The sequence below is a fragment of the Papio anubis genome, chromosome 9, assembly GCF_008728515.1.
Source record: "Papio anubis isolate 15944 chromosome 9, Panubis1.0, whole genome shotgun sequence".
NCBI lineage: Eukaryota > Metazoa > Chordata > Mammalia > Primates > Cercopithecidae > Papio > Papio anubis.
The window spans coordinates 126988916-127014292 of NC_044984.1; the positions used below are offsets into that span (position 1 = coordinate 126988916).

At 50.7% G+C, this 25377-nt stretch overlaps 1 protein-coding gene across 1 annotated transcript in view; it reads right to left on the reverse strand.

Moving 5' to 3' along the window:
• The window catches only part of POLE (DNA polymerase epsilon, catalytic subunit), a 64002-nt gene that overhangs the window by 8039 nt on the left and 30586 nt on the right, over nucleotides 1-25377 (reverse strand). The window contains 16 exon segments of the mRNA XM_031650942.1: nucleotides 508-701; nucleotides 857-988; nucleotides 2360-2552; nucleotides 4065-4197; nucleotides 6121-6246; nucleotides 7224-7397; nucleotides 9785-9989; nucleotides 10316-10536; nucleotides 10681-10904; nucleotides 10995-11171; nucleotides 11399-11505; nucleotides 11581-11734; nucleotides 12010-12150; nucleotides 16313-16456; nucleotides 16690-16899; nucleotides 17060-17272. Of these exon segments, the coding sequence (XP_031506802.1) occupies nucleotides 508-701; nucleotides 857-988; nucleotides 2360-2552; nucleotides 4065-4197; nucleotides 6121-6246; nucleotides 7224-7397; nucleotides 9785-9989; nucleotides 10316-10536; nucleotides 10681-10904; nucleotides 10995-11171; nucleotides 11399-11505; nucleotides 11581-11734; nucleotides 12010-12150; nucleotides 16313-16456; nucleotides 16690-16899; nucleotides 17060-17272 (2748 nt within the window).

Consider the following 25377-nt stretch of genomic DNA (forward strand, 5'->3'; position numbering starts at 1 on the left):
CACCCAGCTCATCCCCCAGGGCCTTTGCATCCTCCCTCTTCCTGCACCTGGTCCCAGCGTCCCTTACAGGCTCCGTCCCCACAGCACCTGCGCCTCTGAATGGCCCTCTCCCTTCTCAGGTCAGCTGGCAGCAGGCAGGCCCCATGAGGCAGGGCCTTTCCTGTCTTGCTCACACCTGAGCACAGAAGCCTCAACTGTGGCTGCATGTGACAGGGACATGGTAAATGTTGGTGGAATGAACAAGTAACTTACACCTGCTCCTCACCTTGCACACACTGGCACCCTGACCCTACCTGCGTAGGTACCTCCCCCTTGCACACATGGAAGCCTCATCCTGCATTCATTAACATCCTTCCCATGCACAGGTATGTCGGTGTCCTTATCTTGCACACATACTCTAGCACGTTCACGGTGCACATGTTACAGCCTCACCTTGCACACATTAACATTCTTGCCTTACGCATGTATGTTGGTGTCCTCTCCTCACAAGCACACTGGCACCCTCACCTTGCACACGTATTTGATGAACTCCAGAGCAGGGTTATTGAGCAGCAAGTGGGAACCAGGGAGGACAGGAAACATCTCTGAGAGCTCAGTGGAGTTCCGAGAGCCTGTGACTTTCTTCTGAATCTTCTGAGTGATGGTGAAGAAGCTCTGAGTGAGTTCATTTGCGACATAATCCTGAGAGAAGGTGATCATTCCTGGAAGTATGACGATGCTGAGGGAGGGATCTGGGACCCGTCTGGCACCGGGGACCTCCCACCTGGGGGACTGGCACCAGGGACCACCCATGGCACACAGAGGGGTTAGGTAACTGGCACAAGGCAGTGGCCTCGAGAGACAAAAGACTGCTCACCGGGAAGGGCTCCAGCCGCCCCCTCGGCCTCCTGGGAGAGCTGGCTGGCCCCCCTCCTCCTCACGGGGGTGCTCCCTGGAGCACTGCGCCTCAGCCCGTCCTTCATGCAGTGGTACACGGCCACAATGTATGCTGTGGAGAGGCACATACACCACCGGCCCTGAGTCGGGCTGTTGTGAACACCCTAGAATCTGAGGGGACCCATGGCTGGTCAGATTGCCTCACAGATAAGGCTAAAATGTCATTGTTAATAATTTTATTTGCGGCCTTTAGATGAGCTAAAAGTCAGTTAGATGAGAAGTGGAAATGAGAAGGAACACTAGCTGACACTCGAGTTCATTATCAGCAGAAAACTGTATAAATGAGGCCATGCACACGAACCCTCTCACTGGGTAGCATGTGAAAAACACGGCCCCTGGCGTCAGCAGGCTTCTCCAAAAACTCCTCCGGGCCTGGCACCGGCACTTACCTTTTTTTTTTTTTTTTTTTTAAGACAGAGTTTCACTCTTGTTGCCCAGACTGGAGTGCGATGGCACAATCTCGGCTCACTGCAACCTTCGCCTCCTGGGTTCAAGCGATTCTACTGCCTCAGCTTCCTAAATAGCTGGGATTACAGGTGTGCGCCACCACACCCGGGTACTTTTTGTATTTTTAGTAGAGATGGGGTTTCACCATGTTAGCCAAGCTGGTCTCAAACACTTGACCTCACGTGATCCACCCGCCTCAGCCTCCCAGTGTTGGGATTACAGGCGTGAGCCACTGCGAGCGGCCAACCCAGAACTTTTCAAGAGACTTAGAAAGTTGCAAGAGAGAACTGAGAAAGTTAAAGACTCAAGGACAAGTAGACAAAAATATAAAATATAAAATGATCATCAATGAAGGCCTCTGTGACTGCATCCGCCTGTGTGTGCACAGCACAACTTGCTGTTTTAACTGAGAGGGTTCTTTAACTTCGGGCTCTGAACTACAAACAGTGCTTCCTCGATAAGCTTCGTCTGCACACTAACCTGCACAGCTTGATTTGCAAACTCTAAGCCTACAGACCCAAACCAAGGCACAAGAACTTCCCCACCAGAAAGTTAGGCCTCACAGACCAGCCAGGGGGCAGCTGACCTGACCCAGGGGTTTATCTTCAGCTGCTGCACATGCACCCACACCAGTGTTCCCTGGGAATGTATGTGACTGAGTTACTGAATCAGACGGCAGGAGCAGAGGTAGGAAACCCCTCAATGACACGGCCAGGGGCAGCCGCTCCCCATGGAGTTTCCTGAGAGAGCGAGGGCTGGAGGGAAGACAGCCACCCCTCTCTGGGTCCTCCAGTGGAACATGCCTGGAGCCGGGAGAGGAGGCTCCTTGGCTCACAAAGTCCCAACTGCTGGGCACGCTCCGCCCGATCCGATTTTTCCACTGTCTCCCTTCTTGCGATACCATGGCACAGGAGCCACATCTACTAACCCTGAGTCCCTCTGGTGGAGGCTGCACAGCCGTGGGCTCTGGGCTCACCTGAAACAATCATGAGGAAGTAGCTCTGGCAGGAGGCTGCCTGTGGCAAAAACTGCAAAATGTTCCAGTTGTTTTCCAGTGAATCTTCCACGCTGGATTCCTCCGCATCTTCCTCCTCCTCCCCATTTCTTTCCTCCTCATTGTCCGCATTTTCCTGCTCATCCTCTGCTCCCTGCACTTTCTGTGAGTCTTGCTGTAACAGAGACAAGGCGGCTGTGTTTGTCCCATTGCGGCCGCGTAGAGGGGTAGGATGCCACAGTGAAGGCTCCTCCAACCTGTGTCCATCTGCCCCATTTGACTAGAGGCCTTCCCCATAGTCACTGTCTCCGGGAGCCTGTGTGAATCCCGCAGGGTGGCTCCCAGTACAGAGCGCTTTGTGGGAAGTGCCTGGCGCACAGAAGTGCTCGTGACCTGGGACTGCGAGCTTCACTCTGCTCTTTCAGGGTTCACTTTAATTATTGAACTTTCACCCCTCAAGGACGAAAGAACCAGTCAGAGATTCCCAGTGACTGTTCACTCCTCTGAGTCCATGAATCTCCTGGGATGGCACGACCCCATCACAGACCAGCCTCCCGCGCGGCCTGCGTTCATGCCACGGCACCGTCCCGTCCACGTCTGTGTAGACACTGACACCCACTGCCACCTGCCCTGACCATACGCTGATCCCCTCCTGAGAGCTGTCTATACCACCTGCGTTTCTACCCTCCCATTTTCTTCTGAATCCCTTTAATCAGGGTTTGTCCCCCAACTCCAACCGGAATTGCTCCCATCCAGGTATCCTGGGCAGCCTTGGCTTCATCCTGCCAGCTCTCAGAAGTGTCTGCCTCCTTAGAGAAGGGCTTTCCCTCTGACATCTGAGCCCCTGGCCCCTATACCCACAGCTTCCTCTCAGTCCTCTGTAAGGATCCCCGTGGAGGACACAGGCCTCCTCTCAACACACCCAGCCACTCTCTGGCCACTCCTGCACCAGCTAACCACCCACGTCTCAACCTTGCAAACGCCATGAGTCCCAACCAGACATGACCCCTTCCCCACACTGCTCCTGACAGCCACCTCCACTCACCCATAGCCTGGCCCACACCTGGGCATTTGCCCACATCCGATCCACTGGTCCCTTGGCTCCACTTCAAAGCCCACCCAGGCCATTCTCACCAACCTCGCTGCCCAGCATCTCCCCGGCACGGGCACTAACTGGCTTTACCTGCCTGTGCCCTCCGAGGGTGGGTTATCCGCATGGGGCCAAGAAAGCTCCAACATCGCCCACACAGAACCTCCCATCCCCACGAAAGCTGAGGCCCTGCCCTGCCATGCCCAAGTTGCCTGGCCCTGCCAGCTCTCTGCCTGCATCTGCAATCACTGCTCCAGTGACCTGTGCTTTGCCTCCCTGATGTCCACTCACTGGAGGTGCCTTATGCACGCACGACTCCAGCGCGCTTCATCAGCTCTGGGATTCCTTGTCACCACCTCACAGGCCTCCACCTCCCTGTGGCCCATGGCAAGCCCTGCCCTCACCAGGGCCGACGCCACATTCCACACTGATGTGCTTGTCTGCACATGGTCCCTCCCCATGTTCATGAGGGCAGGATGCGGTTGCAGTGTCTGCTGCCACACAGCCAGGCCTGCTGGGGCCCTGAGCACTCAGCACTTGCTGCAGGAAGGAACGCGGCCCCTAAAGCTGGCTCGTGCCACACTGCAGCTCTCTTACCAGTCCATAGTGAACACGAGATGAAACTTTTCCTTTGATTCCGCCATAGTTAGATGGATCCATCCAGAGAAGAAATTCCCAGCATCGAGAAAAAGAAATTGTCAAAGAGTGGAAGATCTCCTTAGCATGGATGCTGTAGAGGAAGCATTGAAGACACTGTTTAAATGAAATCGACCTTGTTCTCAACTTTCCTTTTTTTCCTCTTGTATCTATCTGTACCTTCCACTTACTTAACATTGAATCTGAAAGTTCATTCACATCACATCGTTCCTCAGGCTTCCCAGGGAAACGCGGTAAAGGTAAATGTAAAACTAAGGAGGTCCACCAGGCCCCTGGGAGCTGGCACCACAGAGAGCTGGGTGCCTCCTCGTGCTGGGGACAGCCCATAAGGCGTTCTGCCTCTGCTCCCGGCCTCAGGTGACCTGCAGCTTCAGGTAACCAACCACAGTGCTTCCCACTGCCAAGCTCTTCTAAGCTATCGTCATCCTTGTCACTCCTCAGTTAAGCCTCACTAGGGCTGACCCACTCCTCTGCAAGTTAGATCCATTTAAGAAAAAAAAAAAAAGAACCAGGCACAGTGGCTCATGCCTGTAATCCTAACACTTTGGGAGGCTGAGGCAGGAGGATCGCCTGAGCTCAGGAGTTCAAGACCATCCAGGCAACGTGGCAAAACCCTGTCTCTATAAAAAAATTCAAAAATTGGCTGGGCATGCTGGCATGCACCTCTAGTCCCATCTACTCAGTGGGCTGAGGTGGGCAGATAGCTTGAGCCCAGAGGCTGAGGCTGCAGTGAGCCACTATTGCACCACTGCACTCCAGCCTGGGTGACAGAGCAAGACCCCATCTCTTAAAAAAAAAACAAAACAAAAACCAAAAAAAAGGGAAGAATAAACAAAGAAACAGAGGAAGGAAGGAGGAACATCCTAAATCACAGTTTTAAAAGGCAGCTGAGTAGCCCACACTGCACCTCCTGCAGGAGAATTTTATGTTCTCCCTAACTCTGCTCTCCGCGCTAAGGGAGAATGGCAGCCTGTTTCCTGACATGAGCAACCCCGGCCTCCTCAGGTACAGAGCACCCCTGGAGCTGCCCATGGCCAGTGTGGGGAGAGGCACATCCTTCCCATCATCTCAGCCATGCTCTGAAATACAATTCTAGCCCAAGCCAGCTCTCCCAGGCACACAGCGTGACCACTGACCATCAAGGCTCATCTTGGATAGACATAAGGGGCCACAGTGGGTCTGCAGGAGGACAACGGTGGTTTTAGGTTTGAGATTAATCCATTGCATATGGTTTGATTAGGAATGAAAAGTCTTATAAGCTCTACCTTCCTACTTCTCAGTGACCTATTATCAATTTAGTGTCAGTCTTTTCTGCAGCACCCCCAGATGCTGCCCCTGTAACCATGCAAAGACCAGACCCATGCAGACACTCTATGCCTCCACGAGCAACTCCTCTCTGCACTCAGAAATGGCTGCATTCATCCCCAGGGTGAGTGCACCTGGGAGGGAGCTTCCTACTATCAATTGAACAAAAGGAGCTGGTGGAGATTTTCTGTTGCTTTGTCTTCTATTTAGATTTAAATAGTGCTGAGTGTTTCAGAAGCACAGCAAGGCCCACGAGGGAACCTCAGGAACATGGCCTGGAAGGCAGGAAGTCAAAACCACAACACCAGGCTCTGAGAGCTGAGAGCTGTGCACACCTGAGCACCTGGGAACCACACCACTCCCACTCGCCAACACGGACGTCTATGAAAGGTTTGCCCGTCAACACTTATGGGGTGCACATATTCAGGGCACCTTGAATCTGTGTCTCCCATGGGGAAAAAAACAAACAAAAAACACTCAATGCAAGCTGCACACCTGCGTGGCCTCTGATCTGCTACAGCACGCGGGTGGCAGTAACCCCCTTTTCATGCTGCTCTGGGTTTACCATGGTGAGTCCTGTGCTTCTAAGGACCTCCCAGTCCACCCAGGAGGACAGCTGGCACCTCAGGGGGTCATTTTAGCACCCCTCTCAAAGCCACAGTGCTGCGTCACCAGGACCAGCCAGCCGCACCTGCTGGTGATGTACTCCACATAAGCGATGGCATCTTCCACACGGCGCTTCTTTGTACAGAGGATGATGCGGTTGAAGTTGGCGTAGACGACTGACGACCCCAGGCGCTTGAACTCAGCGATGAGCCTGTGGAGCAAGTTTAGAGTCCATGGTGGAGACGCCACAGCCGTGGAGAGCCAGAGGGCACCCGGAAAATCCATAAGGGAAAAGAGCTGAGGGTCCTGAAGCAGAAAAGCCTCCGATACACTAGAACCCAGAAGCCAATGAAGAACGAAGATTTCTGCATGGCAAAATCCACCACAAACAAAGGCAAAAGATAAGCAAAAACAGGAAAAAATTAGCAAGTTCTTATCACAGAAAAACGGCAACTTTTTGTATGGAGACAACTCATTCGATGTTCAATAAGAGAAAAACCAACAAAGCTACAGAAAACTAGACAAAGGACTAGAAGAGAAAATTCGACTTAATTCATTATAAAAATCCTAAGTTAAGATTGCACCGAGAAGCACTTTTATCCTAGCAGCTGGGTAATAATCCCTGGCCACGTTGGTGAGGCACGGCCAGGGAAGAAGTGTCCACAAGGGGCCTCTGTGGGGCCGCTCTCGTGAAGTCCATCAAATCAGCATCCATCCCCTGAGTTATAACACCTGTGAGGCCTGCAACAGGGCTACGCCCCAGAAGTTACCCCAGGATCTATCTGTGTGAGCTCATGCATGAAGCCTCTCACTGATTTGCTATTTGTAACGACGGCACAAGGCTGGAAAGAGGCTAAATGTTCTTTCATATGGCATGTCCTCACACAGATCTCCAAGGCATATTTTCACTAAAACGAGCAAGGCACACAGCAATACACTGTGCAGCAGAACTTGTGCAGGAAAGGGGCAGGAGTGGGGGTGCCACCTAGCGTTCTCTGCAGGATGTGCAGGTGATGCTGCAGCGGCAATTGCGTGTTTCTCTGGGATCCTTTGAAGATCGTTATGCTCCACAAACCCAGAAATAGACTACTTATCCCAGCGGCACTGGCTGGCCACGTCTCTGGTTCTGGAGAGTAAGGGAGCAGCCCAGCTAAGGACGCGGAGGATGGCCCAGGGAGGAGCACTCACTGCAGGAAGAGCTTCTTCATCATGTTGTGGAGCGTGCGGTGCAGGGCGGGGTCATGAAGCAGAGAGGACGGTGACCGGAGCCAGCGGTAGAAGTGCATCACCTGGTTGTCCGCATAGATGTTGTGGTACTGGGTGATCTCCTTCACCCAGCCCACGACCATGCTCTTCAGGATCCTGAAAGAGAAGTGCAGGACACTCTTGTACCCTCAGCCTCCCATGCTGCCGCCACGCGGGACGCTCCAGCTGAAACGGGCACAGGTTTTCCCTACATGGCTGGGTCCAAATCCGTCACTGTCACCTCCCCTTTCTCACTGTCCCCACCTTAAGTCACTGTCCAAATTTCATCCCTTTACCTTCATGCCTCATCTGTTTCTTTCCAGTTCATTCCTGAAACTAGCTCCGGCTTTGCCACATCCCTCAACACAACCCAAACTCTGTGTGTTCTGAAGCAGGATGGGAGGGCAGTACAGTATGGGGCAGCAAGTGTGCGACGGGCTGGGGCCCCTGACAGGAAGGACACAGCAAAGCCACTGCCTACACATCAGAACACACTAGGCCAGATGCAGTGGCTCACGCCTGTAATCCCAACACTTTGCGAGGTCGAGGTGGGTGGATCATCTGAGGTCAAGAGCTCGAGACTAGCTTGGCCAACATGGTGAAACCCCGTCTCTATTAAAAATACAAAAATTAGCTGGGCTGGTACACGCCTGTAATCCCAGCTACTTAGGAGGCTGAGGCAGGAGAATTGCTTGAACCCAGGAGGTGGAGGTTGCAGTGACCCAAGATGGCGCCACTGCACTCCAGCCTGGGTGACGGAGCAAGACTCTGACTCAAAAAACAAGAACAAAACAGAACAAAACACCACCACACCCACATGGCCCCAGTCAGTCAGAGACAAGAACTTAGAGGACTCTTTCCCACCTAGCAGGCTGGGCCCTGCCTTCCTGCCACTTCCTTTAAATGGACCATTCAGGCACTTGCCCGTGAACTAACACATGCCTACACCCCATTTTCTCACACGGCCAGCTGCCCTGGGCACTCTCCCTGTGCCTGCCTTGCATGGCCCTGGGAGGGAGGATGGCTTCCCTACTCATGAGATGATCACGGTGGTGCACCCTCCCTGCCCAGGAGATGTAAGGAACACATCTTTGCACTTATTCCCTATTGCGGTGGTGACTGATTTTGTGCCTTCCCTCTGAAGAGGCAGGGGCTACCCTGGGCTGGGTCTTCCCTACCACGCTAGGGGGAACACAAGGCTGGGCCCCTACACCGAAGCAATGGTCAGGCAGGTGGGACCTAGACACGGGTCACACAAAAGCCACAAGGGCGTGTGCCAGTGTAAACAAGTTTCCTGTGGTGGGGGGCCCTGGTCACAGGCCAGACAGCTAGGCATTGGGCAGTGTACTGTACACGCCCCGTCCGGCCCCCTTCACTTCCCGTAGGGCAGAGATGCTAGCTGCTCTGGTACTGGAACCCCAATTCAGCTAAAGGTTCCAAAACTGCACGTCACCCTACTGAAGAAGTGGGAACTTCAATGGGGTCAAGAACAGAATGTTACAGGAGAACCTACAGAGGTCCAAGTCCCATTCCTAAAACTCCTTTTCATCACCAACTCTTCAACAATTCAGCAAACCCCACGTTCCCCAGAGCGGCAGTTTGGGGATCTGCCGTTGGACTCCATCTACCTCTCAGGCCTGGCCTACCGTCTCTCTGCCAAGACCCTGCTCTGGGCTCCCAACTGCCTCCCTGCCTCTTTCCACCAGTCCTCTCCCGGCCTCACTTCCCAGCTCTGACATGCTCCCTCTCCCCTTCTGTGTGGTCATTAAAACTACGGCTGAGCAGAGGCTCTAGAATTAGAAAGACTTGTTTCTGAGTGCCAACCCTTCCATTTGTTTGTGGTATGACCACAAAGCCAGCCCCTCTGACCTCAGTTTCCTCATCTGAAAAATGGACAGTAACCGCTCCCTGTCCCTGGGCTGCTGTGGGGACAGAGGCAGAATGTGAAGTGCTTGGCCCACCTCCTGGTACACAGCAAGCGTTCCCCAGTATGAACCACCACTGGTGGGTACTGCAAGTCGCTGCTGTCAACCAACCACGCTCTCCACAGCAGACCGACAGCTCCTGACCCTCAACCACACCCTCTGCGGCAGATTGACGGCTCTAGACCCTCAACCATGACCTCCGTGGCAGACTGATGGCTCCTGACACCTAAGTGCCGATGCCTCGCACATCATAGTCAGTAGAGCCGGCTGGAGATCCCTATGATGTACCTTTGGTCACGTCGAAAAGTGGCCCCGGTTAGAAAGGCTCTTTGTGTGAAGTACCTCTGGCCACAGGGAGGTCAGAGGCAGCACATGGAACAGTCGCCAGGGACCAGGCTGGACCCACATGGTGGTAAAGACAACAGACTGAAGATGGGAAACTCGCCGCAGTGGTCTCTGGCTCTGCCATTAAGACTAAGGGAAGCCCAAGGGACACTGTCTTAGACCTTAGCTTTCCAAATTAAGGGCAAAGGATAAGACCCGTCTATTAGTAACACTCCTTCCCGGAGAGGGTGGCACCTGAAGGTGTTAGAGCACAGGGCTGTCTCATCGTAGCTGGCTGGGGCACTGGCAGCCTGACCACCCGTGATCATGTCCTCCAGGGAGGCCTGCTGGATCACGTCGAAGCTGATCCCCATGCTGTCAGCCCCCTCCATGTCGTTGACGTGGTGAGACTGGAGGATGGTGTTGACGGCCAGGTTCTGAAGGTCCAGCTCCACACACACTGTACAGGAAGACGCCATGCTCAGCCAGCATCCTGCCAGCTCCTGCACCACCAGCCCCCTGGGCCTGACTCCAGCCACCACCACCTCCAGAACCAGCATCAGACCTGCCCACACCCATCCTCACACCTGCCAGGCTATTCAGATTCCCGAGGGCACAGGAGGCCCCACCTGGACCTTGACCCCAGGACTGTCTCCTGCAGCTTCAGCTCTGACCTGCGAGGTCGAGCTCTGAGCCCATCCTCGGGCACTCTTGCCTTGAGAAGATGTCACAGAATGGCAGAAACACCAGTCAGGTCTCATGGACCTCGTCCTCCTGCCCACTTACCTGTGGAGTAACAGCCTGAACTGTTGATCTCAACAGTGGCTTGGTCATCAAACTCCATGACAAGACAGTTGTCATCAGCCTCCTTTCCACCCAGGTCAGGGCGGGCTGTAGGGGACAGCCAGAGCAGGTGGTTGTGGCGATGGAGATGGCGGGCAAAGAAGAGGTCGGAGCCGAACGTGGAGATGTCCTCTGGCAGGTTCCCGATGGGAATGTGAAAGTACCTGCACAGGGGCAGAGGTCAGCACTGAGGCACAGGTTGGCACCGGGGCACAGCTCAGTGCCAGGGTACATTGCCGGGTCACAGAGACCACCGAGGCCGGCTCTGCCTGGGGACCGCTGGCCCACGGTGACAGTGCTACGCTCACCTGCTCATCTCAAAGGCCTGCGACAGGCAGGTGTCCAGGTTGAGGTAGTGCCGGATCATGCGACGGGCTCCATGGCGCTGCCAGTCCAGGACCCCATAGTTGATCTTGTCGGCCACACAGATAGGCACCAGCGGGAATTCCTCCAAGACAGGAATCTCACTGGCCAGCCTCTTCAGCTCCCAGCTGGACTGAACGGCGATGAGCGTGGGCCCCCGGCGCTCCTCCTGGGTCAAGGCACAATGGAAGAAAAGACCCAGGTGGGCCCAGCCTCAAAGGAGAGGCGACTCACACAGCAGGATCCCAACCACCCTCACCTTGTAGGCAAGCAGGAATCGCTGGATGGCTCTGCAGATGGTCTTCAGGTCAGTTTCTGCCCGAACTTCGAAGGTGTGTTTGGGGGGCGGCAGGAGCTCAGGGCCCACCTTCTCCAGGAGGAGGCCGTGCTCTGCTGAGTACAGGGCGCCAAGGTTGGGCATCTGGTTGCTGCGCACCTAGACAAACGCAGACCGTGTCAGCCTCACCCTGTGTGGGAGGAAGTGGGGGCAGCCCTGGGGCAGACTCCACCACTGCCATGGCACTGCCAATTCAATCACGACAGGCACTCATGGGCAAAGGCCCTTGAGGACAAGACCTGGAGGGCCCGGGCACCCTGGGAGATGTCCTCCTTCCCCAGACCCTGCTCCAACCAATGTGCTGCCATGGAGGGCCCAGGACTCACAGTGTCCAGCACAAAGACGGACGCCCTGCGCTGTGAGGGGATGAAGATCCCGAAGAGCGCTTTGTGGCCCTGTGCATGGTGGTACAGGTAGATATGGCGGATACTCCCTGCAGAAGGAAACAAGACCGTCACCCCAGATGTCTGGGAGGCAGGCACATGGTGGCGGCTGGTGCAGGCCATACCTGGTTCCAGGTAGCTGAACTGGGCCAGAGAGCGCATCTCCAGGTGCTCAAGAGCAAAGGTCTCTGCTTCCCAGCCCGAAAGGTGCCTCACCAGCTGTTTACTGACCACACACACACAGCCCAGGTGCACCAGGGCCCGGAACAGTAACGGAACCTGGAAGAGGCGGGCAGACAGGCTGGCAAGGGCTGGATGGGGGGGCTCTGGCTGCCCACGTGACTCCTGCCTGGGATGTGGCTGTGCCCCTGCAGCTGCCCAGCCCACTGCCCACAGGTCACCTTTGGCAGACACCCTGCTGACATTCACCTCACCTGTGGGCACGAGTCCACAATCACTGCTGTTTCCCAGCCCACACCCTGGGCGGGTTTCTTTCCTCTATTCCACCCTGCTGGAGCCTCCCCCAGTTCAGCCGAGGGTGGCTGGGGAGTCACCTGAGTCTCATATACACCCTCGATGTCTGGTGCTGACAGCTCAGCGTTGATCTCGTTGATGTGTTCCTGGTACATGTCCTCCGGCACTGAATACTCATAGAGATTGTAGACCACATTGGAGCGAGGAAGGACCCGATTTACCTGGTGAGAATACAATGATGATCTCGTCACATGGCGTAGGTGGTAATGTCTGTGGTGCACATACATGCACAGGCTGTTCCGAGTCCTAGGACTTCCAGTGCCCCTAACGATGGGGTACACCCACCATGCCATAGTCCACCTTTGTCAATGATTACAACTAAAAACTCTGGACGTAATTTTTATGTTATTTATTTATTTTTCACGGACAGGGTCTCGCTGTATTGCCCAGGCTGGAGTGTAGCAGTGTGATCACAGCTCACTGCAGCCTCCGACTCCTGGGCTCAAGCGGTCCTCCAGTCTCAGCCCCCTGAGTATCTGGGACAAGGAACACACCACCACGGGTGGCTTTTTCATTTTTCTGTAGAAAGGAGGCTTCACTATGAGGCCCAGGCTGGTCTCAAACTCCTGGGCTCAAGCAATCCTCCCACTTCAGCCTCCTGAATCGCTGAACTGCAGGTGTGAGCCACCGTGCCTGGCCTCTGGATGCAATTTTGAAAAGCACCCTGCAGCCTCTGATAATAGACAAGAGCTCTCAGAATATAGCAGCAGTCAACATGGTCTGGGGAGGCTCCCAGTTCATCTTCCTCCATTCTCTCATGGGTTTAACCTGAGGGTGTAGATGGCAAAAACTGAGATAAATCACATTTTCCTAGTCAGAGGAAAGGAAAGAGAGCCCCTGGGGAAGCCAGAGTATGTGCATGGGGAACTGGGGAGTCCGGGAGAGCTGGAGAGGGGGCACCCTAGCTTCCCGCATGGCGGGCTGGGGGAATCCTGGAGAGGAGAGCTGGAGAGAGGTACCCTAGCTCCCTGTTGTGGGAGCTGGGGGAGTCCTGGAGAGGACTTGGTTTCTCAACATAACCTCTCAACGAGGCTCAGGCTCTTTAGAGGAACAGCTAATTCCATGTCTAGAAGTTCAAGGTGAATCTGGCCTCTCTTAGTGGCCAGAAAGCAAGGAAGTGTTCAAAGACCAACAGGGCATGTCAAAAGGACTCAAGTGCTAGCTTGAAGGGATCCGGCCAGCCCAATTTGGGATAAGTTGAGTCTCAAAAAGATACTGACCACCAAAGAGTCTACTGTCTGGCTCCATTAATATGAAGCTCTAGAAAGTCACACAGAATTACAGAAATACAGAAATCGGGCCAGCAGGAGGTTGCACGGGGGACAAAAGCACCCTCCGCGGTGACGGAAATGTTCTGCACCTGCCTGGGGGTGTGGGCGACACAGACATAGTCATGTGTCCAAAACCCCAAACAACTGCATATTTAAAAATCTGCACTTAACTATATGTAAATTACAGTAAGTCCTCACTTAACAACACCAATGGATACTTGGAAACTGCGATGTTAAGTGAAGTGACGTATAGCAGGTCCTCAAATAACATCATTTTGCTCAACGCAGTTTCTTCCTTTAAAAAAAAAAATTCTGGGCCGGGCGCGGTGGCTCAAGCCTGTAATCCCAGCACAGTGGGGCGGAGCACCGGAGGGATGGAGTTCGAGACCAGCCTAACTAACACAGAGAAACCCCGTCTCTACTAAAAAATACAAAATTAACCGAGTGTGGTGGTGTATGCCTGTAATCCCAGCTACTCGGGAGGCTGAGGCAAGAGAATTTCTTGAACCTGGGAGGCGGAGGTTGTGGTGAGCTGAGATCGCACCATTGCATTCCAGCCTGGGAAACAAGAGAGAAACTCCATCTCAAAACAAACAAACAAACAAATACATAAAAATAAATAAATTTTTTAAAAAACTCTGTAGAGAAGGGGTTTTGCCATGTTGCCCAGGCTGGTCTCGAATGCCTGAGCTCAAGCAATCCACCAGCCTCAGCTTCCCAAATTGCTGGGATTACAGGCATGCACCGCTGTGCCTGGCCAACACAGTTTCATTACAATGTTTCCGGGAAGAAAAAAAATCTGTTTCATTATACATCATTTTACTTAAAGTCATTTCACTTAAAATTGCAGTTTCTAAGGACCTATCAATGACATAAGGTGACGGCCTGCCGTGCACCTTAACATACCTAACGCGTGTGTGTTGGGCGGGATTTGGCTACAACTGATCTTAAAACATTAAACACAGAGGCAGGAGGATCGCTTGGGCCCAAGAGTACAAGGCTGCAGGGAGGCAAGATCATACCACTGCACTCCAGCCTGGGTGATGGAGTGAGACCGTCTCAAAAACCAAAACAACAAAAGTCAAACAAAAATCCACAAATCCATAGTAACATTTTAAAAAGAGAGGGAAAGTAAAAGGAATAAACCCATTTGCCATGCCCTACCTTGAAAATTAAAAAGAATTTAAAGGGAAAAAGCATTTCTCTTGCTTAAAAAAAAAAACCCTTAGTGTATCACACCTCTTGTATCTTGCCTTTTTTTTGAGACGGAGTCTCGCTCTGTCGTCCAGGCTGGAGTGCAGTGGCCGGATCTCAGCTCACTGCAAGCTCCGCCTCCCGGGTTCACGCCATTCTCCTGCCTCAGCCTCCTGAGTAGCTGGGACTACAGGCGCCCGCCACCTCGCCCGGCTAGTTTTTTGTATTTTTTTTTTTAGTAGAGATGGGGTTTCACCGTGTTAGCCAGGATGGTCTCGATCTCCTGACCTCGTGATCCGCCCGTCTCGGCCTCCCAAAGTGCTGGGATTACAGGCTTGAGCCACCGCGCCCGGCCTCGTATCTTGCTTTTTAAGGAATAAACTAGAGTTCACTTCCACCTGATCTACACAAAGCTCTTCATTATAAAGGAAACAGCTAATATACACGGGGGACAGAATCAGAAGATATTATCCTGGAGCCCCATGGACCCCATGAGACATGGATGCTGACACCATCCAGTCAAATGTCGAGGACAGGATACTCACACAGTGCCAGAGCCTCCCTCCAGAGACGAGCTGACAGTCATAAAGAAAAGCAACCCAAAAGTAAGGGCACTTCTACACAGCCACAGCTCCACAGCACCACGCATCTGAAGGCAGCCGCAGCGCCACAGCACCACGCATCTGAAGGAAGGTGTGGAAATCCCACACTCCCATCTGTTCTCTGTGGTCTCGATGCCTCTGCGTCTGCTTTCCTTTTTTATCCACCCACTTTGGTCTCCCAAAGTGCTGAGATTACGGGTGTGAACCACCACACCTGGCTCTGCATCTATCTACTTTCTAGATGCACATTCTACTGAATCACCTGGCTGGAATCGAGTTTCACCTTCTCCAGAAAACCTCCTTGTGTAGGTACAAATGTGCACACCTCATCGCCCCAGCTACATGTCACTTCTTACGTGATTCACAGCATCCAGTCAAGAAATGTGCTGAGCTGACAGATTAACAACGGGGGGTTTGGGCCGAGACGCCACCTAAGAACCTTGGCGCACTCATGGCCACATGAAAACCCTCAGACTTTCTGCAGGTGGGAGGAGCCCAGCACAAAGACCCACCTACTGTAGGGTTCCATTGATATCAAATGCCCAAACAGGCAAACCCAGAGACAGGAAGTGGATCAGTGGCTACTGACGGCTGGGGGAGGATGGTGACAGGTAAGGGATGCAATGTTTCTTTTTGGAGTGATGAAAATATCTGAATGGGGGGGCGAGGGGAGGGAGAGTATCAGGACAAACTGCTAATGCATGTAGGGCCTAATGCCCAAGTGACGGGGTGATGGGTGCAGCAAACAACCATGGTACATGCTTACTTATGTAACAAACCTGCACGTTCTGCACATGGATCCCAGAAATCAAAGTAAAATTGGAAAAAAAAAAAAAGAAAATGTCAACATTGACTGGCAATAGTCATGCCACTAAAAGCCAATGAATTGTGCACTTTGAATGGGTGAGTTGGATGGCGTGTAACTTTACATCCCAATAAAGCTGTTAACAACCAAACATCCGATGGAGACAGAGTTCACAACCTCTAACAAACGCCACTCGGTTTGTCCCTGCGACATGGACCTCGCGGGCAGACAAGCTCATCGTGACAAGGACACCAGCAGCTCCATCCCCAGCACTCGCTCTGCCCTAGACTCTGCGCTCAGTGTTCACACACATTGTTTTGAGGAATTCCTACAACATCCCCATAGGGTACTGAGGAGATGGAGGCTCAAGGCCACGCTAGATCACGGGAAAGCCACCTCAGAGGCTGCCCAGGCAGATGACTGCAGAGACTAGCACCAGCTGCCTCCCTACCTTGCGATACGAAGCGCCCTCCTCCGCTTTAGCAACTCGCTGGTTCACGTAGAACACACGGGGGATGCTCAGCCTGATGCAGTGCAAGTCACTGCCAACGAGCGCCCACAGCCTGAACAGGCCGGCCTGGCTGGTCTCGCTGATCTGAAAGGCCACACGGACATACAGCACGTCACAGGACACACTGGAACCCACACACAGGGCTACCTCCCAGGTAGCTTCCAGCTCCCAGCACAGGGCCTTAGGCCTCCCTACGATGGGCAGGAAACTCCAGGCCCACTCTAATCCTCCCATCCCAGACCTCAGGGCCCAGACGGACACCCCATCCCTGGGCCATCAGCAGAGCCACTGCCCTCCCCTTGGATCAAGGTCTACACCTGCACAATCTGCCACGGAAGGTCCAGGATGCTGCGGGCAGTTCTTCGCAAGAAGCTCCCCAGCCCTGTGGCAGGACCATCCCGGATGGCCCCAGGCCTCAGCACACCCTCTGCTGACTCCAGACGCTGCCTCTTCCTGCGGGCAAGGCGCTGCCGGGCCTGCAGCTGCCACTTCTTCTTGTGGAACCGGAGCCAGACAAGCCACTCCTCCTGGGATGGATGGTGAGCACAGCCCATGTGCAAGTGGTGAGATGGGAATGCCCGCCACGACTTTCTCACAAGCAGCCTCCCTAGGGGTCAGGACGCATCTCGGGCTCCCTGGGCTTTGCAGCAGACCCCTTAGAGATAGTGTCACAACTGTGTGCCTTACCTGGGTGGTTCCTAGGGTGGGAGGCTGTCCCAAGATCTCCTGCCAGGGTACAGTCGGCGTGAGGTCCTGGGACTCCTCCTGGCTCTCCCAAAGAACTCGCTTCCTCTTCACAGCGACAGGGGCTGCTGGGTGAGGCGGCTTCACGAGGCCGAAGTCCTCCATGTCGGGAGCACTTGGCCTCGGACTGTCTTCTGAGGCCTCAGCCATCGTGACCTGCAAAAACCCAGTGAAGCCTTAAATCTCAGGATCTCCGGCTGGGCAGGGTGGCTCACGCCTGGAATCCCAGCACTTTGGGAGGCCAAGTCAGAAGAATTGCTTGGGGCTAGGAGTTTGGGACCAGTCTGGGTAACAGCAAGACCCTCTCTCTACAAAATATATTACAAATTAGCCAGGCGTGGTAGTGTGCCTATAGTCCCAGCTACTTGGTAGGCTGAGGCAGGAGGATCAATTGAACCCAGGAGTTGGAGGCTGTGGCGAGCCATGATCACACCACTGAACTCCAGCCTGGGCAAGAGTGAAACCTTGCCTCATAAAAACAGGCAAACAAGAATCTCAGGATCTCATCCCCACAAATTCCACTTCTGGAAATCTAACATAAGTGTATCACCTGAAATGGAATGTTTGTTTACACAAGTTTATTGAACTTTTAATAGTGAAGGCCGGGGATGGTGGCTCACGCCTGTCATCCCAACACTTAGAGAGACTGAGGTGGGCGGATCACTTGAGCCAGGAGTTTGAGACTAGCCTGGCCAACATGGTGAAACCCCGTCTCTACAAAAAACAGAAAAATTAGCTGGGCGTGGTTGTGTGCACCTGTGGTCCCAGCTACTTGGGAAGCTGAGGTGGAAGGATCACTTGAGCCCAGGAGGTGGGGTTTGCAGTGAGCCAAGGTTGCGCCACTGCATTCCAGCCTGGGCGACAGGGTGAGACCCTCTCTAACAGAACAAAACAGGCCAGGTGCGGTGGCTCAAGCCTGTAATCCCAGCACTTTGGGAGGCCGAGACGGGCGGATCACAAGGTCACGAGATCAAGACCATCCTGGCTGACACGGTGAAACCCCGTCTCTACTAAAAAATACAAAAAACTAGCCGGGCAAGGTGGCGGGCGCCTGTAGTCCCAGCTACTCAGGAGGCTGAGGCAGGAGAATGGCGTGAACCCGGGAGGCGGAGGTTGCAGTGAGCTGAGATCCGGCCACTGCACTCCAGCCTGGGCGGCAGAGCGAGACTCTGTCTCAAAAAAAAAAGAACAAAACAAAACAAAACAAAAACAAAAACAAAGTGAGGCAGGGAGCGGTGGCTCACTACTGTAATCCCAGCACTTTGGGAGGTTGAAGTGGGCGGATCACGAGGTCAGGAGATCGAGACCATCGTGGCCAACACGGTGAAACCCCATCTCTATTAAAAATACAAAAAATTAGCCGGGTGTGGTGGCGGGCACTGTAGTACCAGCTGCTGGGGAGGCTGAGGCAGGAGAATGGTGGGAACTCGGGAGATGGAGGTTGCAGTGAGCCGAGATTGCGTCACTGCACTCTAGCCTGGGCAACAGAGCAAGACTCCGTCTCAAAAAAAAAAAAAAAAAAGAAAGTGAAAAGATCAAACTGAAAAATAAAATGTCACTCAAGACTACCAATAAGTATATCTTCGCATTTTGCCATGTTTGCTCCAGTATGCTCTTTTTATAAGAAATAAAATGCTGCAAATAATGGGTACAGCCCTCTTCTGTCTGCCCCCACACACCTTTAAATTTTTACCACATGTCCACAGACACATGCCACAGCTGTTAAGTTTTAACTTAAATAGTAACATGTGGGATACATCTGACTGCAACTTGTTTCCTTTTTTTAAATTTTTTTTTTGTTGAGACAGTCTCGCTCTGTCGTCCAGGCTGGAGTGCAGTGGCGCAACCTCGGCTCACTCCTAGCTCCGCCTCCTGGGTTAACGCCATTCTCCTGCCTCAGCCTCCCGAGTAGTTGGGACTACAGGTGCCCACCACCACGCCCGGCTAATTTTTTTTTTTTTTTTTTTTTTGTATTTTTAGTAGAGACGGGGTTTCACCGTGTTAGCCAGGGTGGTCTCGATCTCCTGACCTCGTGATCCGCCTGTCTCGGCCTCCCAAAGTGCTGGAATTACAGGCGTGAGCCACCGTGCCCAGCCTCCTTTTTTTTTTGAAACAGAATCTCACTGTTGTCCAGGCTGGAGCGCAATGGCGCGATCTCATCTCACTGCAACATTGCTTCCTGGGTTCAAGCGATTCTCTTGCCTCAGCCTCCCAAGAAGCTAGGATTACAAGCGCCTGCCACCAAGCCCGGCTAATTTTTTGTTGTATTTTTAGTAAAGATGGGGTTTCACCATGCTGGCCAGGCTGCTCTCGACCTCAAATGATCCACCCACCTCGGCCTCCCAAAGTGCTGGGATTACAGGCGTGAGCCACACGCCTGGTCCTGCAACTTGTTTCTTTACTCAGCCATGTGTTTTTGAGACTGACACCAGGTGAAACATGTACATATGATTCGTTCATTGTAACTGATGTAAAATGTTCCATCATACAAACACATCAGCCTGCCTACCCAGGACTTTGCAAATGAAGAATGACAAGTGCCTACTTTTTCAAAACTACAAACTGCGACTCAGCGACCATCTCTGTATGTGTTGCCTGGTCCCGGAGAACAACCACCTCCACCTCTAGCACCAGGGATTTTCTACTTCCTACAATCTTGATACTTGATGCCACCACACTTACTTGCCTGCAGTGTGACCTGCTATCTAAATACATCATGCTGCATTTACCTAATCAATAGTAAGGCCAAACATCTTCGTGGCCCTGTGCAGGCAACGCCCAAAATGGCCCCACTCCCACTTCCTGGTGTTCACACCCGGTGTGACTCCTTCCCTGAGTGGGGGTGGGACCCGGTGACTGCCCCGATGAACAGATTCCAACAAAAGTCACGGAATGCCACTCCTGAGAGCACCTATAAAACACTGTGGCTTCTGCCTGGCTGGCACTCTCTCAAAAGCCAGCGCCATGCTGTGAGCTGTCCCGTGAAGAGCCGCATGGAGCAGGGGACTAAGGATAATGTCCAGACAAAGGCCAAGGAGGAACCAAGTCCTGCCATCCCCGTGGGAGGGAGCTCGGAAGTGGGTCCTTCTCCAGTGGAGACCTCGGATACACGGGTGCATTTAAGTTGCTAAGTTTTGGGGTCATTTGTTAGGCTGCAATAGGCAGCGAACACACGTTTATGAGCCATTTCTAACTTTTGCACATTCTAAACCTCTTCAAAATGTGACTCAGGCCTTTGTTTCATGGTGACTTCTGTGCTACATATAAGTTTGTGTGTGTTGACTTCCTATCAGGAAAGTTTTCAAACATATACAAAAGCACAGTAACGAGCTCCCATGCTCTTATCACCAATGTCAACAATTATCGACATTCTGCCTTTCTTGTCCCAGACTACAGAAGATTGAACTTTTAATTAATTGATCATTCTTTCCCTTTGTGATGTTTTTCACATGTGCCTTAAAAAAGCCCTTCCCACCCCAGCATCATAACGACAGTCTCCTGAGCTGTCTACCAAAGATTTTAGTTTTCTTTTTTCTTTTTTAAGACACAGGGGTCTCGCTCTGTCACCCAGGCTGGAGTGCAGTGGTGTCATCTTGGCTCACTGCAGCCTCAACCTCCCAGGCTCAAGTTATCCTCCCACCTCAGCCTCCCAAGTAGCTGGGACTACAGGCATGCACAACCATTCCTAATTCTGTTGTGTAGATTTTTTTTTTTTTGTAGAGATGAGGCCTCCCTGTGTGGCCCAGGCTGGTCTGGATCTTCTGGGCTCAACTGATCCTTCTTCCTTGGACTCCCAAAGCACTGCAATTACAGGCATGAGCCATCACACTCAGCCTTAGTTTTACACTCAGTGTGACACAGCAACTTACCTCTTCAAATATGAAAAACCATTTTTACCAGCATCACTCACTGTGGTCCACTCTCTCCTTAACGATCTGTAACGGTTCCTCTGTGACCTACCAACTTCCAACTTCCAACTTCCAGGAGAGTCTGTTTCTAGACTCCCCATCGGCTCTACTGCTCTCCTCTCATCGTTAAGACACCATGATAGAGTGTCTTGTTACACAGTAAGATTAACATGCCCTCCTTATTCTTCAAAATTCTTTGGTTATTCTTATCCTTACTCTTTATATAAATTTTAAGATTCATCTGTCAAGTTCTATCCAAAAAGCTTTTTACAGATTTTTTTATTGGAATTACACTGAATTTTATGAATTAATATGGGGCAAACTGCCATATTTTAATACTTAGTCCTTGCATCTGTAAAGATGGTACCTCTTTTTGTTACTTAGGTAAATTTTTATATGTTCAATAAAGTTGTGTATAGGCCAGGCATGGTGGCTCACACCTGTAATCCCAGTGCTTTGGGAGGCCCAGACAGGAGGATCACTTGAGCCCAAGAGTTTAATATCAGCCTGGGCAACAGTGAGATCCGCCCACCTCGGCCTCCCAAAGTGCTGGGATTACAGGCATGAGCCACCACGCCCGGACAAAAGCTATAGATTTTTATCTTACCTTGGTATCTAATTGTTGCTGAAATACATATTAGTTAACACAAAATCTAGGTTTTCTTACATTTTCTGTTAAATTATATCATCTATAAATAATAAGCTGATGTCTCCCTTTTCAATCCTTAAAATTCAATTCTTTTTCTGGTTTAATTATACTGGCTAGATCTCCAAACTGTTTTGAACAGAAGCAGTGGTTAAAAGGCATCCCTTTGTTACTCCTTACTTCAATGCTTCCAGTATTTTGTGGTTAAGTGTGAGGTCTGCTGTTGGGTTTTGAAAACACTTTATCAGGTTAAGAAATATCTCATCTATTCTGATTTTGATTGTTCAAAGCTTTATCATGAACAGATGTTAAAGTTTTACCACATGTTGTTTCAGCATCTACTGGAGATGATCCTATGAGTTTTCTCCTTTAATGATGAATTAGTGGATTTCTCTCAAGAAAAACTCACTTGGCAGATTCTAAAATTAAACAGTGCTTGCTATTCTCGGCATAAGTCCTAGTTGGTCATATCGTTATTGTTCATGTATGTTAATATTTTTTCATCTATTGTTCATGGCCCGTAACTTTCCTTTCCTGTTTTCAATTATGTTACCAAAGTAATAAGGATTGCCAAGGTTACCAAATGAGCTAAGTGTTTTTTTTCCTTTCTCTCTTAAAAATCATTTGGGTTTGGTGTTTCTTTTACACTTTTTTTTTTTTGTCTTTTTTTTTTCCGTCTTTTTTTTTTTTTTTTTCCTTTTTGTGGAGAATGGGGTCTCACCATATTGTGCAGGTAGGTCTCGAACTCCTGGGCTCAAGCTATCCTCCCGCCTCTGCCTCCCTGAAAGCCGGGATTATAGGCATGAGCCACCACGACCGGCCTGTTTCTTTGTAAGTGTCAATTTCTGTGATGGTTAAAGTTCTATTCAGGTTTTCATTACTTCTTAGGTCAGTGCATAACTTGAGGATACTGTCCATTCCATCTATGTTTTCCAACTGTTTAGCAGAAAATGGGAATCATTCCATTTTTTAAGGCTTTACTGTATCTATAATGATGTCTATTTTCATTAAAATAAAAATAAAAAACTCCATCCTGAAAAACATGTAACCAGCCAGTACAACACGACAAAACCTTGTCTCTACAAAAAAATACAAAAATTAGCTGGGTGTGGTGGTGTGCGCTCATAGTCCCAGCTATGCAGGAGGCTGAGGCCGGGAGGTCAAGGCTGCAGTGAGCCATGATTGTGCCACTGTACTCCAGCCTGGGTGACACAATGAGACCTTGTCTCAAAAGAAAAGAAAAAGATGTAACTATTTCCTAAGTCTTTTCAAAGAACAACATTTTAATTGTATTGCTTGTTTCACTCATTCTGGCTCAATTTTGTAACCTCTTTCTTTTCTTTCTTTTTTTTTTTGAGACAGAGTCTCGCTCTGTCACCCAGGCTGGAGAGCAGTGGCATGATCTCGGCTCACTGCAAGTTCCACCTCCCCGGTTCACGCCATTCTTCTGCCTCAGCCTCCCCAGTAGCTGGGACTACAGGCACCTGCCACCACGCCTGGCTAATTTTTTGTAATTTTAGTAGAGACGGGGTTTCACTGTGTTAACCAGGATGGTCTCGATCTCCTGACCTTGTGATCCGTCCACCTCAGCTTCCCAGAGTGCTGAGATTACAGGCGTGAGCCACCGCACCCAGCCTCTTTTCTTTCTTGAGTTGGGGTCTCCCTGTGTTGCCCAGGCTGGAGTGAAGTGCCTGTTCATAGGTGCCATCATAGCCCACTACAGCCTCAAATTCCTGGGCTCAAGCAATCCTCCTGCCTCTCAGCCTTCCGAATAGCTAGGACTACAGGTGTGTACCACCATGCCTGGTTTACCTTTATAACTCTTTATAACTTCTTTCTGTCTATTTCCTCTGACGGATCTGTTGTACTCTAACTTCTTCAGTTGGAAACTTAATTTTCTATTTTTCTTTACTAATATATGCATTTAGATGTATAAATGCGTATACAAGTCCTGTTTAACTGCATACTACAAATTTTGATAGTGTATTTACATTTAGTTCCAAGTATTGTCTAAGTTCTATGACTTTTTCGATCCACAAGTTATTTATGTGGTTTTTTACCACATACAAACATGGTCTGTATTTAGGTTATCTAGAACTGGCTGCAGCTTACTCTGGGGTATATATATGGTCACTAATTTATGTATTCTTGAAAAGGATAGGTATTCTCTAATTTTAGTGCAAGACTACATTTGTTCACTGAATGTATTATAGCTAGTGACTAAATCTAGTTAGTTGATTGTGTCACTCCAAACATATTTTTGCTGATTTTTGGTCGGCTCCAACTATCAGTTGAGGGAGGGATGTCAACATCTCTCAAACTGATTGGAGGTAAATTCTTCTTATAATTAGGTAAATGTTTACATTATTTAATGTGAAGCTACATTGTTACAATTAGTATATATTTCCAGAGAATTGTGACTTTCAGTATTATTTAACAACCGTTGTTATGTTTCCTAATACTTTTGGTTTAGAGAGTATTTTGTCTGGTATGAATACAGCTGCATCAGCTTTCTTTTGGTTAACATTTACCTGGTATACATATTTTTTAGTCCTTTTGCTTTTTCTATGTCCTATCTTTTCAATTTAACTCTTGGCTGGGTGCAGTGACTTATGCCTGTAATTCCAGCACTTTGGGAGGCTGAGGCGGGTGCATTCACCTGAGGTCAGGAGTTTGGGACCAGCCTGGCCAACATGTTGAAACCCCATCTCTACTAAAAATTAAAAAAAATTAAAAAACTTAAAATTAGCTAGGCATAATGGTGTGCTCCTATAATCCCAGCTACACTGGAGGTCGAGGCAGGAGAACTGCTTAAACCCGGGAGGCGGAAGCTGTAGTGAGCCAAGATTGAGACACTGCACTCCTGCCTGGGAGACAGAGCAAGACTCTGTCTCGGGGAGGGCGTTAAAGAATATATATATATAACTCTTACAAATGAGACAGTTAAATTTTAAAATCCAATCCATCTCAGAACCTTTTTCTTTCTTTTTCTTTTTTTTTGAGACAGTCTCGCTCTGTCGCCCAGGCTGGAGTGCAGTGGTACGATCTTGGCTCACTGCAAGCTCTGCCTCCCGGGTTCACGCCATTCTCCTGCCTCAGCCTCCCGAGTAGCTGGGACTACAGGTGCCCACCACCACGCCCGGCTAATTTTTTGTATTTTTAGTAGAGACGGGGTTTCACCGTGTTAGCCAGGACGGTCTTGATCTTCTGACCTTGTGATCCGCCCACCCTGGCCTCCCAAACTGCTGGGATTACAGTGTGAGCCCCAGCACCCTGCCAAAGAACCTTTTTCTTATCATGTGAGTTTGTATACTGCTCTAATTTATAGTTTACTTCTAATTTTCAGTACTTAAGAATTTTCCTTTTGCTCTTCTGACTTTCACTGTACCTTTTATTACACTGTGTCCTGTGTTTCCAAGTGTTTCCATAGGAAAGATATTCATTTCACGTTCAGAAAACTGGGGCTTCAAGAGACAGTGATCTGCCCAAGGCACTGAGTCTAATTAGTACACCCTAATATTTTCATATAAGGAGACAGTTCCTTGCCCTCACCTGAGGCTCACAATGGTGTCCTATTAACAAGAGTGACATGCAGAGTTAGAGAGTAAAGTGCCAAGGGGCACGTTTTCAGAAAAAGTCCACTTTCAACACTTCAACACAGTGTGCTTCACTATAGCACACACAGCAGTGTAAGGAGCCTGATGTCC